General features: G+C 42.9%; 1 protein-coding gene across 7 annotated transcripts in view; it reads left to right on the forward strand.

Annotated features, from left to right (window-relative positions):
* NFAT5 (nuclear factor of activated T cells 5) overlaps nucleotides 1–18,653 on the forward strand; it is a 152,879-nt gene that overhangs the window by 106,474 nt on the left and 27,752 nt on the right. For all 7 annotated transcript variants that reach the window (XM_037877569.2, XM_043526020.1, XM_037877568.2 and 4 more), the window contains 4 exons: nucleotides 729–863; nucleotides 1,073–1,125; nucleotides 4,498–4,630; nucleotides 13,621–13,698. In XM_037877569.2, coding sequence (XP_037733497.1) covers nucleotides 729–863; nucleotides 1,073–1,125; nucleotides 4,498–4,630; nucleotides 13,621–13,698 — 399 coding nt within the window. The remainder of the gene's footprint in view (nucleotides 1–728; nucleotides 864–1,072; nucleotides 1,126–4,497; nucleotides 4,631–13,620; nucleotides 13,699–18,653) is intronic.

The raw sequence follows: 18,653 nt of genomic DNA on the forward strand, positions 1-18,653 counted from the left end.
ACCCAGAGGGCAACGAAAATGATTAGGGGGTTGGGGCACATGAGGAGAGGCTGAGGGAACTGGGCTTGTTTAGTCTCCGGAAGAGAAGAGTGAGGGGGGATTTGATAGCAGCCTTCAAAGAGGATGGAGCTAGGCTGTTCTCAGTGGTAACAGATGACAGAACAAGGAGCAATGGTCTCAAGTTGCAGTGGGGGAGGTCTAGTTTGGATTTTAGGGAAAACTATTTCACTAGGAGGGTGGTGAAGCACTGAAATGGGTTACCTAGGGAGGTGGTGGAATCTCCGTCCTTAGAGGTTTTTGAAGCCCAGCTTGACAAAGCCCTGGTTGGGATGATTTAGCTGGGGTTGTTCCTGCTTTGAGCAGGAGATTGGACTAGATGACCTCCTGAGGTCTCTTCCATCCCTAAGCTTCTATGATTCCCTCTCTGAGAGTTATAGACACACCTCTTCATGAGAAAAGGGATGTGCATAATTTGTTAGTGATTTTGGGGTACATATCACCCAAATGGAGAATTTACAGGTCATAACTGTTTTACCATGTGTAATGAAATATTTGAAACAAATAGTTCCTAAGTTTCATGCTAACTTCTGTTATTTGTTGTGTAAGTACAGGCAGAGGTTTTGGAATGATTTTGATCTTTGCTTGAAATTATGTAAAAGAAAATACCTTTTTGTCAAGCACTGTTAGTGTTCCTTTCTATTTTAAACTGCTCGTCTTTCCAATTGTAGCTCAACCAGCTGGTGTGCCAGAGATCCTCAAGAAAAGTCTGCACAGCTGTTCAGTGAAGGGGGAAGAGGAAGTCTTTCTGATTGGCAAGAACTTTCTTAAGGGAACAAAAGTGATCTTCCAAGAGAATATTTCTGGTCAGTGTGAAAAATACAGGGGCTTGGGCTGAGGAAAGGAGGACATGTTTGGGTTTAAAATCCTACTAATTGGTTTTGTTCCACTTCTTAAGAGCTAATGAAGCATCGAATACTATAGCAACTCTATTGAAGACACCAAAATAATATTTTAGTTTTGTATAAATGCGCAATAAAAGTTACAATTTTTTTTTTTTTTTACTTTAAATCAGATGAAAACTCTTGGAAAGCAGAAGCTGAAATAGACATGGAATTATTTCATCAGGTACTTACTCATACATTGAATACAAATATCTGAAAATGTTCCTGCATCATCACGCAAGACAAAAGCTTGATTCTTAGCTTTGTTCTCATTGTCTTGGCCAATAGAGACCAGGAAGGCTTGCTCTTCACACACAAAATGCAAAGAATATAATTAAGGAAATTGTATCTAGTATGATTTCACATACTATATACTGGAAGCATGATAGTTTTGTGTTGATTGTTAATGTTAAGAAAAATATTCTACTCTGAAATTCCATTTTCAGTCAGCACTACAAGTAAAGAATAATACTTAGCTAACTTTGAGGGGGAAAATAAAAAAAATTAAGGAAAAACAATGTGTTTATCACATGCACAATCTATAATTTTACATACTTATTTTACTTATTACTTGACTGTTTTGTCCATGCAGTCTTCCAACCTTAATATTCCCTTAACATAGCTTTTTGCACTTAATGGAGTAATAATTTTTTAACAAAGAAAGCATCTGTCTGTCAAAATTGAGCATCTGGTTATATCTTTGCCAACTCACAAGTAGTAAGGCAGATAGTCAGTTTTAAGATTGAAAAACAGCCTAAAGAAGGTACAGAAACATGTTTAACTTAGCTGCCCCCCTTAGAAAGGGAAAATACTAAGCCCAGAGAGAGAGAGAGCGCAAGAAGGCAAAGCTCCATGATATAGAGAATCTCTTCTTTGGTGGGAGTTCCTTTCCATCCCAACTAGTGTGTGTGTTTAAAAAAAAAAGCTCTCATTGGGATTGTTGCTTTCCAAGGATATTTCTACAAGGTATTCCATATCCCTTTCCCAAGGATGTTATATATTCCTCACTTGGTTCCCTATCCTACTAGTCTTTTTAAAATCTATTTCCATTTCTGTAAAACGGGACTACCTATGGCTATAGATGTGTTCAGTTTTACAATAAAGCACACAGCCCTACACACACCCTCAAATAGAATAAATGAAGAAGCTACTATATAAAAACCTAACTAAAGGCTCACTGAGGCAAAAGCTAAGGGGTGATTTGCAGAAGGCCCCACTGTGTGATGTGTAAACCCACTTAGAATGCAAGTGTTGTTTTATTCAGACTTGGCTGTAGGGGATTTCTAAACTGGTTTTAGAAGGAAAGACTATTATTTATTATCCTTAGCAATCTAAAGAAATGTTATGGAATGATGTCTTTGAAATTTTAAACAAACTGATGTCAAAAACAGAATTTAAGGTATAGTTCTAGTCTGAAAATTGACAATGAAAATAGCATTGTGAACGTGCAAGTTATTTCTCTTATTGACTCCAGATCAGGCTACATTTGCAAGTAAAATTAAGTGGTTTCCCCCCCCCCCCCCCCCCCCCGAGTTTGTGGCACTGGCAATTAATCTAGGAATCTGAAAGTGGAACTGAATATCTTCCTTTATGGTGTGTTATAAGGAGACTAAAGGTTACAGCCACCAAATTATGCCCTTAGTGACACCAAAGCAGCCCCATTGTTGTTAGTGGGTTTGCATAAATGTAAGTTGGTTTTGTAATTAGACACTTAGATACCACAGTGATGGCTATGTGGTATAAAACACTAAATAGAAGGGGAACTTAGTAAACAATGCATGAAAATGTGTAATGACTCAAAATCTGCTCTTGCTGGCTGTGCAAGGCGAACAGAAATAACTTGCACAGCTCGTAGAACAGGTTTTCTGTGTTAACACACAAATAATAAGCAGAAAATACAGGGAACCTATATGTGAGTAAAATGGTGCTACTTCGCTATACTCTCTTCTCAGAGTGGAACTTCACAGTTAAGCCAGTGAAGGAGAATCCTTATATAATAGTTGGTAAAAGGTTATAGTACATATAACATAGTTAAAAGGAAGGATCTAAAATTTTGCCCATGACTTTCACCTGTGGAGTTATTGTGTTATCAGTGGGGGAAAAGCACTGTATTTTCTCTGTGCTCTTTGTGTCTGGCTAAATTTTTCTTTGTTTAATGACACGTTCCCCAGTAACTGACTTAATCTTTGCACGCAGTTAGGTGGCTTGTAGGCTGAATTCATATTGCAAACAGTGCTGACTGGAGCTGGTCATTTTTTTTCTGTTGGTAAATTGCCCACAAACACAGTTTTTACCAGTTTCTTATTTCTAATGGTTGGACAGATAGTTTGGGAACAAAAGTTGTTCTGTGGATTGTTCATGATTGCATCTGCTGATGTCTGTTTGCTATTCATAGGTCTGACCTATGTCATATGTTAAATACATAGGTCTACCCTATGTATTTAACAGCAGTACTTTTTTGTTCATGAACTATTTGCAAATAAGTTGAGATGTTTACACATTTCTTTGTTGTCTGTAATTGTTTGAATTTTTTGTGCGAATTAAAAGAGCTTTTCCAAATGGCTGCAAAAGCACATCTGGTGTGAATACTCCAGAGAATATTTATTTGTGACACTTTTGCTTTCTGTGAACATTCTTGCAAATACTCATTCAAATGTCCTTGAATAAAAAGAATTTCAAATACTAGGGAACTGAATTGGGAGGCTTTATTTACAGGAACTTTTTTGCTGCATTCACATAGCCCAGTGCGTAATACGTTATCTTTAAAGGGTAGGTGATAGAAATGACTGAAACCTTCCATGCAAAAATTACCGTAAAACTCTTGTAATGCTGCAGAATAAAAGGGACTAGAGGAAAGTACAAGTGAATTCTGCAGAACAGAATTAAGCAGCCCTTTGACTCTTCTGCCCCTTGTCTTGTCTTTCAAAGTGGATGTCCTTTTATCTTTTTCATATCTTCTGTGTTTACATAACTTGCCACTACATATGAAATGGTAAATATCTTGAATTCAGGAGGTGTACTGGACTCTTGTACTCAGGTTCTCTTTGCCTGAGATGCCAGAACCTGAACCTCTCTGCTCATATTGAGTACAGAGGCCCTATTCAACAAAGTACTTAAACATGTACTTAATTCTCTTTGACTTCAGTGGTATTTAAGCACATGTTTTAAAGTTAAGCACATGCGTAAGTGCTTTGCTGAATCAGGGCCGGAGTTCAAGGGTATGTGTATGTCTTTCCCACTCTTCCCCCCCGACCCGCGCACCCCATTTACACTATATGTTACAAATAAGCTCTGTATAGGCAGAACATTCCAGTGTCCTTTTCAGCTCAACATGGTTGTCCATTTCTTTTAAAAGAAGCACAGCTTCACCGCCTTCCCCCAGTCTACTCCGCACTTCTTACAGATTTTGTTTTACTAGAATGTATTTGTTAGTGTTTGTGCTAGTCCATTTTTTAATTTGATTTGGCTTTCTTTGTATGGATAATAGTTACCTTTTAAATTGCAATTAAAATAATGAAGAAATCTTTCTAATATGAACTCTCTCTCGGCAATACAGAATCATCTTATTGTGACGGTGCCACCATATCATGACCAGAAAATAACCTCATCTGTTTCTGTGGGGATATATGTGGTGACCAATGCTGGAAGATCACATGATGTGCAGTCATTTACATACACTCCAGATACATGTACGTAAAGTGAAGAAATGAGGGATGGGAATGGACAAAATTGCCTGCAAGGTCTTTTCTGTTTTTAATTTCTGAATATTGAAGCAGAGAGAAAGGGGCTAACAAGGGTAGCAGCTGTGTGAAGTTGGGTAATAGGCTTTTCAACAAACATACATGCTCAGCAATAATATACCATTACAATGACATTTCTTCTTTGATAAAGTGGTACATATGGGTGCTTAAACAGCCTTCTGAAATTTTAAGGTATTCTAGGAAGAATGTTTTGAGTCACCAGCATGACAGTTCCTCTACTGGCCAAAGCACTTTGAAAGGCTCCTGGTTCCTTCCCTCAGCTGAGGACTCTTCTGTGCCCCAGACCCTAATATAGGGAGGGACAGTAACACTCATGATTGCAATAAAGATGGTGGTGTGTACTGTCGAGTACTGGAAGAGCCATCCTTAGAGATGTCATGAAAGCAAATAGTTAGCTCAGCTGTCTACACCCTGGATCCTGAGTCCTAAAATTCATCTCTGAACAGGAGGCTAAACACAGAATGAAGTCAAATCGCAATTGTATTAGTTGTGGTGAAAAGGCTTGCAAAGGATGAGGAGACACTACACATGGTGGACAGGTAACCGTAGAGGGAAAGGGGCTTGAGGAAGAATTAGGGAGCAAATGTTTCCGCACTGCTCTAAAATAAAATATAAGGCTTTTGTTTTCTCGTAGACTGTGTAATATTTCAGCAACTGTCAAAATGTTTTTCTTCAGTCCCAGGAAACTTTGATCATTGCAGGTTATCAACATTTCTCTAGTTACTTGTTATATCAACGTCGGAAATGTTAATATTCTGGGAGTGCCTCTTGTTAGCAAAATCCGCTCTGTCAAGAAATGAGGTCTGAAGGGTTAACTTCCATCCTTGTTATGGTATGTAGCGAGGGAATCCGAGCCAGATACAGGCTGCTGCTTTCACATAGTAGTATCAATTTCAGGTTTATATAAGTTCAAACAAGGAAGAACCCAAGCTGTAGGGCAAGTGAAGGTACAGGTGTTTGCAGTGGAAGATATAGCAAAATAAATAGCACCAAGCATTCTGTGTAGAAAGACCCAAGGGTGCAAATCATACAAATATATTCTGTTTTTTGATGCCACAGTCTCTAATACAGTAACCAGCTTGCTTGTTCAATTTAGAAATGAAAATGAAACTTTACAAGTACACTGCTAATTCTTTTTATTTTTAACTTGAAAACTATTGACTGTCTTAGGCTGGGAATAAGATGTAAATTTGTTTTATGTGACTGATGCCCCATAATTCACTAATATGACCAATACATTGTGAGGCTCTTACACTGCAGAGATAAGATACGCAACTTAATAGTACTCATAGGGGATATGATTTTATTTACTTCTGTTTATGCGGGGAGGTCAAGCTGTCAGGCAAGGGGATCTCCTATGTAATGGCAAAAAGGGCAATGAAAAGTTCTGCATAGCTGCAGTTGAATACATAGAGCAGAAGCATAGTCAGCATAAAACAAAGGATGAACGGAAGAGTTGTGCAGGCTCTGTTAGCACCACTGTACGAGCCTGTGACTGTAAGGAAGTACCTCTAGAGAGGTATAGTAACAATTTCTCTTAGGCCTCGTCTACACTAGGGGGGAGGGGGAGATCGAGCTAAGATACACAACTTCAGCTACGAGAATAGTGTAGCTGAAGTCGACGTATCTTAGATCGACTTAGAATCACTTACTTTGCGTCCTTGTGGCGCGGGATCGATGGCCACTGCTCCCCCGTCGACTCCGCTTCCGACTCTCGCCCTGGTGGAGTTCCGGAGTCGACAGCAGAGCGATTGGGGATCGATTTATCGTGTCTACACTAGATGCGATACATCGATCCCCGAAAGATCGATCACTACCCACCAATCCGGCTGGTAGTGTAGACTTGGCCTCATTCCCAGACTTATACATATTGGATCTCTTTTTCAGTGAGGCTTCAACTGCACTTCCCACATGTTGCATGCACTCAGTGCAGTAATAACTGCATGCTGGTGATAGAATTTTAATGTGCAAATTCCATTTGGACAAATTTTGCAATGGACAGAAAATTGCTACCATAACAGGGTTCACACAGGTGTGTGCACAGAAAATTGTGCCTGCATAGGGAGTGAATATGGGGCTCATTTGTTTGTTGGTATTCCCAGGCTGGTAATATAGTCTTTAGACACAAAATTCCTCTGAAATGCTAGTTAATGATTATTTTAACTAGTAAACCTACAGCTCTTCATTTTAGTGCTATATATATTTGATCAGCTGTGTCAGTCTCATCTTCTGTTTTCTGTCTATCAGGGTGGGGGCAAGGAAAGATGTAATAGATTCAGTAACAGGTCATCACTAGGGATGTACTCTTACCTTGATACATAAGGACTTTGTGTGTCATTCTCCATGCTCCAAAATGAGAATATAATAAGAACCTGATGTCTTGTTGTCCTATATCTCTCATTGCTATTTCTGCAGAGCAAAGGAATTCAAGGAGAACTCTCATGAATATGATCTACCTGAAACATTAAGATTAGAGAAATGTTGAAAGCGGCAGCTAGATATTGGAGTTATACATTAATTGCAAATGCCTGAGAGATTATATACTGTAAACGTGTTAAAAAGACATAAAAGCTTTGCGATGGTGAAAACCTTCAGTGCAGCTATTTGTAGTCCGTAGGCTGAGATACTCTAAATAAAACTCAGGGGAGTTCGACACTTGACTCCCTTAGGCTCCTTTTGAAAATCCCAGTGCATGGTCTACCTATGGTTACTTGTGTACAACATGGCTGTCAGTAGAATGGACAGATAGCTTTACATCATCTGCTTGTGAGAGAAGAGAGCTCGAAGTTTATTCCCTATATTGAATGTCTAAAGTAATTTTGGTAAAATATTAATGATCACACAAAGTTTATAATGAGCTTGTGGGGTACAGCCTAGCGTTCAGGTCTTTGGCCCAGTGACCCAAAGGGAGTCTTCTGTTCGGAGATGGTGCATTCGTAGAATATCTGTATTCAGCTCCACAAAAACTGTATTTCATACATGTGTTGTAAAATGTGTTTACCAATATCATACTGGTATTCATGGTACACCATCTGTTTTTATTATGGGGGAGAGGGTTCCAGGAGCATTTGCATGACTCAAAGACTTTTTTCCCTTATTTTTCACTTACTTACTTTGGTATCTGTATTAGAAGATGTAGTCTTGTCAGAAGACGTAAGTGAACATTTTTCTCCTGAATTTATCCTGATTGTTTTCTGGCCTCCAGTGATAGAAGTGAATTACTGAATGATTGTTAAACTGATGTATTTTATGAGGACCTATTTGACCTGGAAATATGTAACGAATGTGTGTTGTGTATTTTGTATGGGTTCTTTTTTGAGTGGCTGTACACATAGAATCATAGGACTGGCTACTGCACTCATGGAAGGACTGAGTATTGTCTAGACCCTCCCTGACAGGTGTTTTATCTAACCTCCGCTTTTAAAAATCTCAACTGATAGAGATTCCATAGTCTCCATAGGTAATTTATTACAGAGCTTAACCACCCTGACAGTTAGGACATTTTTCCTAATGTTCAACCTAAACTGCCTTTGATGCAATTTACGCCCATATACCCTTGTTTAGTGCACTGAAGTTCGTATTCTTTTGGCCAGCAGTATTTGCTGGGGGCCGCATCTGCACCCTATGTGTCCTCCTACCTCCAACTGGGGGCATAAAGGGCACAGTGACTCCAGCTGCCGCAGTTTCTTCTCCCCTGCAAGGAAGCCGTGTGATGTCTGAGCTTCTTCACTCACTGTGCAGTTTACCCATTGTTTGTACATGGCTGTAAATAGATAGGTACATAGCAGTTAGTTGTTAATTAGTGTTGAGACATGTCTACACCATGAGCACTACAGCAATGTGGCAAAAGGGAGGTTTCACTAGCGTGTGCCATGGAGTCTAGGTATTCCGGTCAGTATGCATCTAAGAGGGAGTTTCATTACCCTAGACTAGTGGCTCCTTTCCAGACTACTGTGCCAGCAGTGCCCCTCTGCCATGTACATTGGCCAAACCGGACAGTCTCTATGCAAAAGAATAAATGGACACAAATCAGACGTCAAGAATTAGAACATTCAAAAACCAGTCGGAGAACACTTCAGCCTCCCTGGACACTCAATTACAGACCTAAAAGTGGCAATTCTTCAACAAAAAAACTTCAAAAATAGACTCCAACGAGAAACTGCAGAACTGGAATTAATTTGCAAACTGGACACCATCAAATTAGGCTTGAATAAAGACTGGGAGTGGATGGGTCATTACACAAACTAAAAACTATTTCCCCATGCTAATTTTCCCTCCTACTATTACTCTCACCTTCTTGTCAACTGTTTGAAATGGGCCATCCTGATTATCACTACAAAAGTTTTTTTTTTCTCCTGCTGATAATAGCCCACCTTAATTGATTTGTCTTGTTAGAGTTGGTATGGCAACCCCCATCTTTTCATGTTCTCTCTCTGTGTGTGTGTGTGTGTGTGTGTGTCTTTCTACTGTATTTTCCACTGCATGCATCTGATGAAGTGGGTTTTAGCCCACGAAAGCTTATGCTCAAATAAATTCATTAGTCTCTAAAGTGCCAAAAGTACTCCTTATTCTTCTAGGAAAGATAGTACTCCTTGGTAGCTCTCCTTTTCTCCCCAGCCATCTTTTCCTTGTGCATACCAGTATCCTTGGTTCTATTGGACTCCATGAGGGATACATCCCTGTAGAACACCATTGTCTGCATCCATCCCAATCCAGGGCTAGATCCCCTTTACTATCATCTCTTGGGGTGGCAGGGGTTACAACCAGCCTGTTCTGCTCTTCTGCCAGCTGAACAGTCTGCTCAAGGCTCTGATGAGGCGTTACAAGTAGAGGACTACCCTATCCTGGCTCCCCTCTCATCCTCATCATCATCATCTGTCTTTGGTATCTTCATCATCTATCTCAACCCCAGATGACTTTCAAGACATTCCAGGACTTGCAGCGCAGAATGCCTGACACACTGGAGATTCCAGCTGAGGTGGTCCAGGAAAAATCATGCACAATCCTGACATCTTGCAATGCCCATCAACAAGGGACTTTTATAGCCAGCGAAACTGCTCTGGCAGATACCTGCTTATTTGACACCAACATCAAAAAGAACAGATTGTTGCTCAAGTGCCTTCCCAGGGCTTTGAGCAATTTTATAGACATTTCACACCAGTGTCATTGGTTATTACAGCAGTGAATGAGAGGCAAAATCAAGAGAAAGCAACACTAAGAGACAAGGAACCCAAGAAATTAGATATATTTGCCTGGAAAATGTATCCTATGTACAGTCCCCAGATGAGAATCACCAATTACCAGGCCCTGTTGATGAAGTGTGGTTATTTGAATTGGGATTCCATACACAATTTTGCAGACAAGCTTCCCCAAGATAAGATTAGTTTAAGTCCTTGATAGCCAAAGGTCAGCTTTTGGTGTGTATATTCCTCCAGGCAGCTCTTGGTACTGTGGATATGGCTTTTAGATCCATGACTACCTCAGTTGCTACTAGGAGATGTGCTCCAGTCATCAGTGACCCCTAAAGAGTTAAAACTGAGGCTCTTCCATTTGAGGGATGTGAACCTTTCAGTATGAAAATAGACAAAACTTCTCACTGTCTGAAGGACTTTCTGGCCACGCTGAGTTCTTTAGGAGTCCATACTGCTGCATCAAAGTGGAAGCTCTATGAGCCTCAACAACAGTAAAGGAAATCATTCTATACCCAATTTAGGCAACCTGAATCACTCGGAAAGCATGAAAAATTCCACATGAGGAAGTCATCTGCATGCACTACGATGTCTGTGCTTCAGCATTCATCATCATTAAAGCAGTAGATTTGACTTTTGGTCAGGAGTAACGTACAAATTCTGTTGGCTTTTCTTGTTTGTTCCCTTCATTTTAGGAATCATATATTTCATTTTCTTGGGGTCTGGAGTAATGTACCCTCTAATATTTTACATCCATGTACAGAATTAATTTTGTTACCTGAACCAATATGGAGGTGGTGTGTGGCGGGGGTGGGGCCCACGGGTTCAGAGTGTGGGAGGGGATTCAGGGCTGGGGCAGAGGGTTGGAGTATGAGGGGTGAGGGCTGGGGATGAAGGGTTTGGGTTCTGGGAGGGGGCTCAGGGCCAGAGAGTTGAGGTGTAGGAGGTGAGGGCTGTGGGGTGGGGCCGGGGATTGCGGGTTTGGGGTGCAGGCTGCCCCAGGGCTGTGGCGGGGAGAGAAGACTCCCCCCAGCCCTCTCTCACCACAGCAGCCCGGGGTCGGGGGAGATGCGCCTCTCTCTGGCCTCGGCAGCACTGGGGCTGGGGGAGAGGCTCCTCTCCTTGTCTGCGCAGCCCTTGATAGCCTGCTGCGCGGCCATGCAGCTTAGAGGGAATTTAGCTCTGGAGCATCATCACTATGGATGATTGGATCCTGGAAATCCTATAGGGAGGCTATTCCATTCAGTTACAGATCCTCCCTAACCTCAGACACACACACACCTTCCCCATTCTTTTCAGGGACCCCCTCATGCGAACATGTCACATTGCGAGGTACAATCACTTCTCAATCTTAGAGAAGTTGAAGAATTTCCTCTAAAACACAGGGGGAAGGGATTTTGCTTTCATGACTTTGATTCCCCAAAAGGAATGGGCTGGTGCCCTATTCTAGATCTGAGACAACTGAACACCTTCATTTGCAAGCTTAAGTTCAGGATGGTAGTTCTGGCTTTATTTATTCCAACCCTAGATCTACGCAACTTTGTATGCAGCTCTCAGCCTTCAGGTTGCTTATTTACCTATAGCACTTCCTACAGGTTTGATGGATGAAGTCCCACTACCAGTACAGGCTGCTACTATTCAGCCTATTGACAGCACGGAGAGTATTCAAGAAATATATAGCTTATGTCAAGAAACAAGGAGTTCCGATTCATCCATGTTTACATGACTGGCTCATTTGCAGGAAGTCGTATCAGCAGGTAACTGACTTTGCAACTCCTTGCCTTCCTGAGACTAAGTAATCAGAGAAGTCAGTACGAACTCCTACTCAAAAGATAAGTTATAGGTGTGGACTCCAGCAATGGCCCATTTGTTCCAACAAGGATTCCAAGCTATGGTAGATCTATCCGCCCACCTACAAATTAATCGCAAAACCAGTGTAAGAATTTTTCTGACTTTTGGGACACAAAACCTCCTACACGTACATAGGTGAGCTTGCCAGACTTCACCACCTTTGCATACAAGGATGGTTGAAGTCTGAATATCCGACAAGCAGTTTTGGATATGTCAGTGCACGTTCCCCCAGAAATCCTCTTGTCATTAAGCTGGTGGAAAGACTCACAAAGTTTGCAAGTGTCCTCTCCACAATTACCATCAAAGACATTGGTGATAGATGCCTTCACATTGGGGTGGGAAGTCCACTTACGACAATCTTCAGACATGGGGCATATGGACTCCTCAGGAAGCGTGGCTTCACATAAATATCTTGTAGCTAAGGGCCATTCATCAGGCACGCACGATTTTCCTCTGAGTTCTAAAAGGCTGAATAAGTCAATTCCTAACAGACAACACTTCAGTAATGTTTTATATAAACAAACAAAGGGGAGCAGATTCTTTGTCATGAATCTGTACATCTATGGAATTTCTGTATGAGTCTGACAGAAATACTTATCAGGATTACAGAATATGCTGGCAGATCTCAGCAGACTATTTGCAAGTGACCACGAATGGTCAGTGAAGGACACTAAAATCCAAGACATTCATCAAGTGGAGTCATCCAGTCGTAGACCTCTTTGCCACCAAAGAAAACGAAGTGTCAAAAGCTCTGCTCCAGAGGAGGACCAAGTCTGGCATACCTGTTCGATGCATTTCTGATCCCCTGCTCCCCGGAACGGATATATGCTTACCCTCCAATTCTGTTGATCCCAAGAGTTTTTGTGAAGCTCAGGCAGGATTCAGCCAGAATAGTCATGGTAGTTCAGGCATAGCTGAGGCACTTCTGGTTCTCAGACCAGAAGAATATCTCCATCCAACTTCCAGTGCAGTTGCCTCCCCAGCCAGATGTGGTATCTCAGAGATGGACAGATCCTAGTATGCATCTCAACTTTCTGCTCATCAGTTCATGTGTATTTCACATTTTTCACACCATACAGTTGCTACATTTTTTTTTAAGTCTTATGAGGGTATGTCACAGGGTGACTTTGACACTTTAAGTGAGAGCAGGGCCAGTGCACCTGTGACTGGTTCACTCACCCCAGCTGACCTTTAAAAGAGGGCACCTGGTCTTAGAGAGAGAGAGAGACATGGTGAGGGGGAGTGTGAGGCACAATCAGGATGGGGTAGAGAAAAATTAGAGAGACATGTAGGGAAGCTGTGTGGTGTTTGATGCATATGTTTATCCAGCATAACTACACAGTGGAAGCGTCAAGATCTGAGGCTCATTTTGGTAGGGCTTTCTTGGAATAATTTTTTTAGGTAGATTCTTCGCACCCACCTCCTTTGTCATCTAGGTTATTGATTGAGTCTCCAATAGTGGAATATATATGGACAAGCACTCAAAGAAGAAACAATTATTTACCGAACTGTAACTTTGGCTCTTTGAGATGTGTTGTCCATATCTATTCCACAACCTGCCCTCTTTCCGTGCTACCAAGGAGACAGAAGAGATATGGGTTCTATATTGGTGAAGGAATGGAGAGGTGATTGGGATAGCCTGCCCTTTATGCCCTCAATTAGAGGCAGTAAGACACTCAGGGTGCCAGTATGGCCCGCAGTGGACATCAATGGCCAAAAGAATCTGAACTCAAGCGCATTGGGAACATGCGCACCAAAAGTGGAATATATATGGGTAAAACCTCTTGAAGAACCACAGTTACTGTAAAGTAAGTTGCCATTTCTTGTGAGAATGCTTTCAACATACCTGACATTCAGCAATGTCTTTTGTCTCAACAGCTGGTACTCTGAATATTAATGTGAAGAAAGAAATCTCCAGCCCAGCACAGCCTTGTTCTTTTGAAGAGGCTATAAAAGGTACTAAATTGATTCTTATCAATGTTGTTAATGAGTGAGCTATAACTTCCTCCATCATTCCTGTCCAGATTGTACACTGAGGGAGATAGGGGTCCCATAGAAATAGTTTGTGATTATATCATTAGACTGTATGCATATAACTTTTTTTCTTTTCTGACTTTGAAGACTTCACCTTGCAACTACAGTGTTTTTATATATATAAATAAACATAGATTAATATAGAGCAAAAACCATTCAGAAGTTTTAAAAATATCCATCTGGACTCTTCCTTTAGATGGCCCTATGTTCCACTCTTTCTTTAATATGCTTCCAAGGGATGAGGATGAGAGAACATGAAGTTTCTGTCACTTACACAATTAACATGGGAATTATTACAGGGAATTTAGAAAATATAAGAGAATTAATTTATGCAAGATAAAATTTAAAAGACTAAGGCCTGGTCTACACTATAGGGTTTGGTCGAATTTAGCTCTGTTAGGTCTATTTTAAAATGAATGCGTCCATACAACCAACCCCATTCCGTCGATTTAAAGGGCTCTTAAAATCAACCTCTGTACTTCTCCCCGGGAAGGGGACAAGCACGAAAATCGACCTTGCTGGGTCGAATTTGGGGTAGTGCGGACGCAAATTGACAGTTGTGACCGCTCTGGACAGCACTTTGAACTCCGATGCACTAGCTAGGTACACAGGAAAAGTCCCGGGAACTTTTGAATTTCATTTCCTGTTTGGTCAGCATGGCAAACTCAGCAGCACAGGTGACCATGCACTCCCCCCAGAATTGCAAACAAGCTGCAGCATGGACCAGAAGGGAGACACTGGATCTGATTGCTGTATGGGGAGAAGCATCTGTGCAAGCAGAACTCCAATCAAAAAGAAGAAATGCAAATATATTTGCCAAAATCTTACAGGGCATATTGGAGAGAGGCTACAACAGGGACACACAGCAGTGCCACATGAAAGTTAAGGAGCTGAGGCAAGCGTACCAAAAGACAAAGGAGGCAAACGGTTGCTCTGGGTCAGAGCCCCATACGTGCCGCTTCTATGATCAGCTGCATGCCATTATAGGAGGGGACCCTACCACTACCCCACCACTGTCCGTGGGCACCTGCAAGGGGGGAGTCTCATGCAACAGGGAGGAGGATTTTGTAGAGGAGGAGGAGAATGCACAGCAGGCAAGCGGTGAATCCATTCTCCCTGGCAGCCAGGACTTTTTCATCACCCTGAAGCTAATGCCCTCCGAAGGCAGGATCCCCAACCCTGAAGCTGGAGAAGGCACCTCTGGTGAGTGCACGTTTGTACCTACAGTACAGGGTTTAAAAGCAATAGTGTTTAATGTTCGATTCGCCCTGAAGAATTGGGATGCATTCACAGCCAGTACAGCTATTGGAAAAGTCTGTTCACATGTCTGGGGATGGAGCGGGAATCCTCCAGGGACATCTCCATGAAGCTCTCCTGGAGGTACTCTGAAAATATTCTGGAATCATTGCAGCACAAAGCATGGCAGTGAATGGTCCTGGGTTTTGGTCGCATTCAAGCAACATTTGGTCTATATCTTTCTGTGTTAGCTTCAGGAGAGTGATATCATTCATGGTCACCTGGTTGAAATAGGGGAATTTTTGTAAGGGAACAATAAAAGGACCCCGTTCAGGCTGGGCTATTTGCGCTTGGTTAAAAGGGATCATCCCGGAGAATAGCCACGCGGTGAGGTGCGGGGAGGTGTGTGCTGCACATCCACCCGAAAACTGCAGCCCCTCCTTCTAAATGTGAAACCCAACCCATTGCTTGCCACGGGAAAGGATGGCACTGTAGTTTGAAACCATTCCCACCTGTTATGTGTAAGAAGCCAACCCCGCGTACCCTTTGACTTACCGTGGCTGCATGGAAACCAAATTCTGTTTGCCCAGCTGTTTGTGATGTCACCATATCGGCAGGAGCTCAATATAAAAGGCAAAATGCGACCTTGTACCTAAAGCACATGTGCTGTCTGCTGTGAATTGCTTGATTCACTGTGAAAGAGTCTACCGTTTGTTCTCAGAAATGTATCATCTTAAATTTTACTCTCCCTTTTTACCTCCCCCCAGGTCCAACTGTTTCTAGGCTCCCCCTATCATCTCCGCCCCTGAAGTTATCGCAGATTAGAAGGTGAAAAAAACGCACTCGCGATGACATCTTTTCCGAGCTTATGCAGTCCTTCCGCACTGATAGGGCACAGCTGAATGCATGGAGGCATTCAGTGTTAGAGGCTAAGAAAGCATTAAGTGAGCACGAAGAACAGAGGCAGGAGGCGATGCTAAGGCTAATGGGGGAGCAAACGGACATGATGAAGCATCTGGTGCAGCTTAGGAAAGTCAACAAGAGCACAGACCCCCCACTGCATCCATTTTACAACCGCCTGACCTCCTCCCCAAGTTCCATATCCTCCTCACCCAGATGCCCAAGAACGTGGTGGGGGGAGGCTCCAGGTACCCAGCCACTCCACTCCAGAGGATGGCCCAAGCAACAGAAGGCTGTCATTCAGACAGTCTGATCTGTAGTGTGGCTACAATAAGCAATGTGGCCTTATCCTTCCCTCCTCCCACACCCCACCCCATCCAGGCTACCTTGTCAGTTATCTCCCTTTTTTTTTAATTAATAAAGAATGAATGCATGGTTTTAAAACAATAGTTACTTTATTTCGAAGCAGGGAGGGTGGTTGGCTTACAGGAAATTAAAATTAACAAAGGGAGCTGGTTTGCATCAAGCAGAAATACACACAACTGTCACACTGAAGCCTGGCCAGTCATGAAACTGGTTTTCAAAGCCTCTCTGATGTGCAGCGCGCCTTGCTGTGCTCTTCTAATCGCCCTGGTGTCTGGCTGCTCAAAATCAGATGCCAGGCGATTTGCCTCAACCCACCATAAACGTCTCCCCCTTACTCTCACAGATATTATGGAACACACAGCAAGCAGCAATAATAATGGGAATGTTGGTTGCGCTGAAGTCTGACCTAGTCAGCAAACAGCTCCAGCGAGCTTTTAAACGTCCAAAGGCACATTCTACCACCATTCTGCACTTGCTCAGCCTATAGTTGAACTGCTCCTTACTACTGTCCAGGCTGGCTGTGTACGGCTTCATGAGCCATGGGAACAAGGAGTAGGCTGGGTCCCCAAGGATAACTATTGGCATTTCAACATCCCCAATGGTAATTTTCTGGTCTGGGAGGTAAGTCCCTTCTCGCAGCTGCTCGAACAGCCCAGAGTTCCTAAAGATGCAAGCGTCATACACCTTTCCCGGCCATCCCACGTTGATGTCGGTGAAACGTCCCTTGTGATCAACCAGTGCTTGCAGCACCATTGAGAAGTACCCCTTGTGGTTTACGTACTGGTTGGCAAGGTGGTCTGGTGCCAAGATAGGGATATGCGTTCCGTCTATCACCCCACCAAAGTTAGGGAAACCCATTGCAGCAAAGCCATCCACTATGACCTGCACATTTCCCAGAGTCACTACCCTTGGTAACAGAACGTCAATGATTGCATTGGCTACTTGGATCACAACAGCCCCCACAGTAGATTTGCCCACTCCAAATTGATTCCCAACTGACCGGTAGCAGTCAGGCATAGCAAGCTTCCACAGGGTTATCACCACTCACTTCTCAACTATCAGGGCAGCTCTCATCTTGGTATTCCTGCGCTTCAGGGCGGGGGAAAGCAACTCACGGAGTTCCAGGAAAGTGGCCTTACGCGTGCGAAAGTTTCACAGCCACTGTGAATCATCCCATACCTGCAACACTATGTGGTCCCACCAGTCTGTGCTTGTTTGCTGGGCCCAGAATCGGCGTTCCACTGTATCAGCTCGCGCCACTGCCACCATGATGTCCCAATTGTCACAGCCCGTGCTTTCAGGAACGTCTTTGTCTATGTCCTCATCAAAATTGTCCTCATGCTGGCGTCTCTTAGCCCGGTTCTGCATATACTTCAGGATAATGTGCAAGATGTTTATAATGCTCACAACAGCAGCAGTGAGCTGAGCGGGCTCCGTGCTTGCGTCTGCAGGAGAGCAGAGTTGCAGCGGAAGTGGTGGATGACGACAGATGCCACAAGAATAGATATTTATACAGAATGATGAGAGGACCTGCGAGGTGGATTCATGGCACCAGGAGAGCAGAGTTGCAGCAGAAGCGGTGGATGACAACAATATGGAGAAATTTGCTATTGAGACTGAGCTCATTTACAAGAGCAGGAGAGCAGAGTTGCAGCGGAAGCAGTGGATGATGACAGTTAGCAGTCGTACTGCACCGTCTGCTGACAGCAGCACCCAGGACACAACAGCAGCAGTGACGGTGAGCTGAGCTGAGCGGGCTCCATGCTTGCTGTGGTATGGTGTCTGCATGGAAAAAAGGCTTGAAACGATTGTCTGCTGTTGCTTTCACGGAGGGAGGGGTGACTGACGACATGTACCCAAAACCACCCGCAACAATGTTTTTGCCCCATCAGGCATTGGGAGCTTAACCCAGAATTCCAATGGGCAGTGGAGACTGCGGGAACAGTGCGATAGCTACCCACAGTGCACCGCTCCATAAGTCGATGCTAGCCACGGTAGTGAAGACGCACTCCACCGACTTAATGCGCTTAGTGTGGACATATGCAATTGACTGTATAAAATCAATTTCTAAAAATCGACTTCTATGTAGACATACCCTAGGAAGAACTAAGTTTAACATCAATCCCCTCTTAATATTCTAGCTTTGAATGTTACCTTAGGGCTGAAGTTACATTGTGACCATATTGTAAGCTGAGTGGGGGCTGTTCTGTAGCGGCCTAGCAGAGCTTTTATATCTGGTTTCACTGGGGAAGTTGAGAATGCTAATTATTTCTAATATTCTTCACTCATTTTCTCCAGTGTCTGTTGTGTGATTAATACTGCTTAATTGGGACGTTTGCTTCACTTGGCTCACGAGATACGACTGCAAAATTCCC

The sequence above is a fragment of the Chelonia mydas genome, chromosome 12 (assembly GCF_015237465.2).
Source record: "Chelonia mydas isolate rCheMyd1 chromosome 12, rCheMyd1.pri.v2, whole genome shotgun sequence".
Classification (NCBI taxonomy): domain Eukaryota; kingdom Metazoa; phylum Chordata; order Testudines; family Cheloniidae; genus Chelonia; species Chelonia mydas.